This window comes from Phytophthora parasitica (assembly GCF_000247585.1).
Source record: "Phytophthora parasitica INRA-310 unplaced genomic scaffold supercont2.88, whole genome shotgun sequence".
In the NCBI taxonomy this organism is placed as follows: domain Eukaryota; phylum Oomycota; class Peronosporomycetes; order Peronosporales; family Peronosporaceae; genus Phytophthora; species Phytophthora nicotianae.
In genome coordinates this window covers 107,619-108,364 of record NW_008649074.1, presented here as the reverse complement: position 1 = coordinate 108,364, position 746 = coordinate 107,619, and the positions used below count along the sequence as shown (strand labels likewise).

At 46.6% G+C, this 746-nt stretch overlaps 1 protein-coding gene across 1 annotated transcript; it reads left to right on the top strand.

The window, feature by feature from the left end:
* Positions 1-168: 168 nt before the first annotated feature.
* On the top strand, positions 169-557 carry PPTG_24381 (hypothetical protein; the record flags this gene model as incomplete). The annotated part of the gene is made up of 2 exons (XM_008916766.1): positions 169-312; positions 351-557. 2 exons carry the CDS (start codon positions 169-171, stop codon positions 555-557), a joined length of 351 nt encoding a protein of 116 aa, XP_008915014.1.
* Between the last annotated feature and the right edge of the window lie 189 nt (positions 558-746).

Below are 746 nucleotides of genomic sequence, written 5' to 3'. Positions count from 1 at the left end.
GAGCTGCCAATGCCCACAAACGGCAAGCGAAACCAATAGCCTAATTACATGTTTTTAGCTTAATTCGTGCATTTTTGATGCAATTAGTCGCGAAAAACCGATGGCTACATATTTATGGCCAGCACTGTACGATAATAAGAGATCACGGTCAAGGAAAGCGATTTGATCATGCTGGATACCCGTCGTATTCCATCCTCACACGTGACTCAGGCCATTGATGGGAAACGTGCTAAACAAGCTGCTCGCAAAGTTGGATCGATCGAGATCGTGAACATGATCAATCCGAACGTGTTCAATGAAATCTTCCACGATGTATGAGTCGCCTGAACAATACTCGTTCTATACTCAAGGCCTCCAGACTGATTGTTGACAAAGATACTGATGAATCGATGCACATCGAGAAACGTCTTCGCAAACGACAGTTCAATCGCAAACCTGAATGGCTCGTGAAATGGCACGGATTATCTGACCACGAAGTTAGGTGGGAACGCGAGAAAGACATCAACCACGTGTCGCACTGGAAAGTTCTAATTGCCGATTTCAAGAAGCGCCAATGACAAGTCAAGTCTGGGAGGATACCAATGTCATGGCTCTCGTTGGTCATGGCCCTGGTACGTCTAGTGTCCTACTGTCCTTCCTTAATACCAATGGGCGGCCAGGCAGCCACACGCCTGGCCGAAGGCAAGCACCATGTGTGGAAGACACTTCCAAAATGTGGGACTTCAAGGACATGAATTCTTTTACAT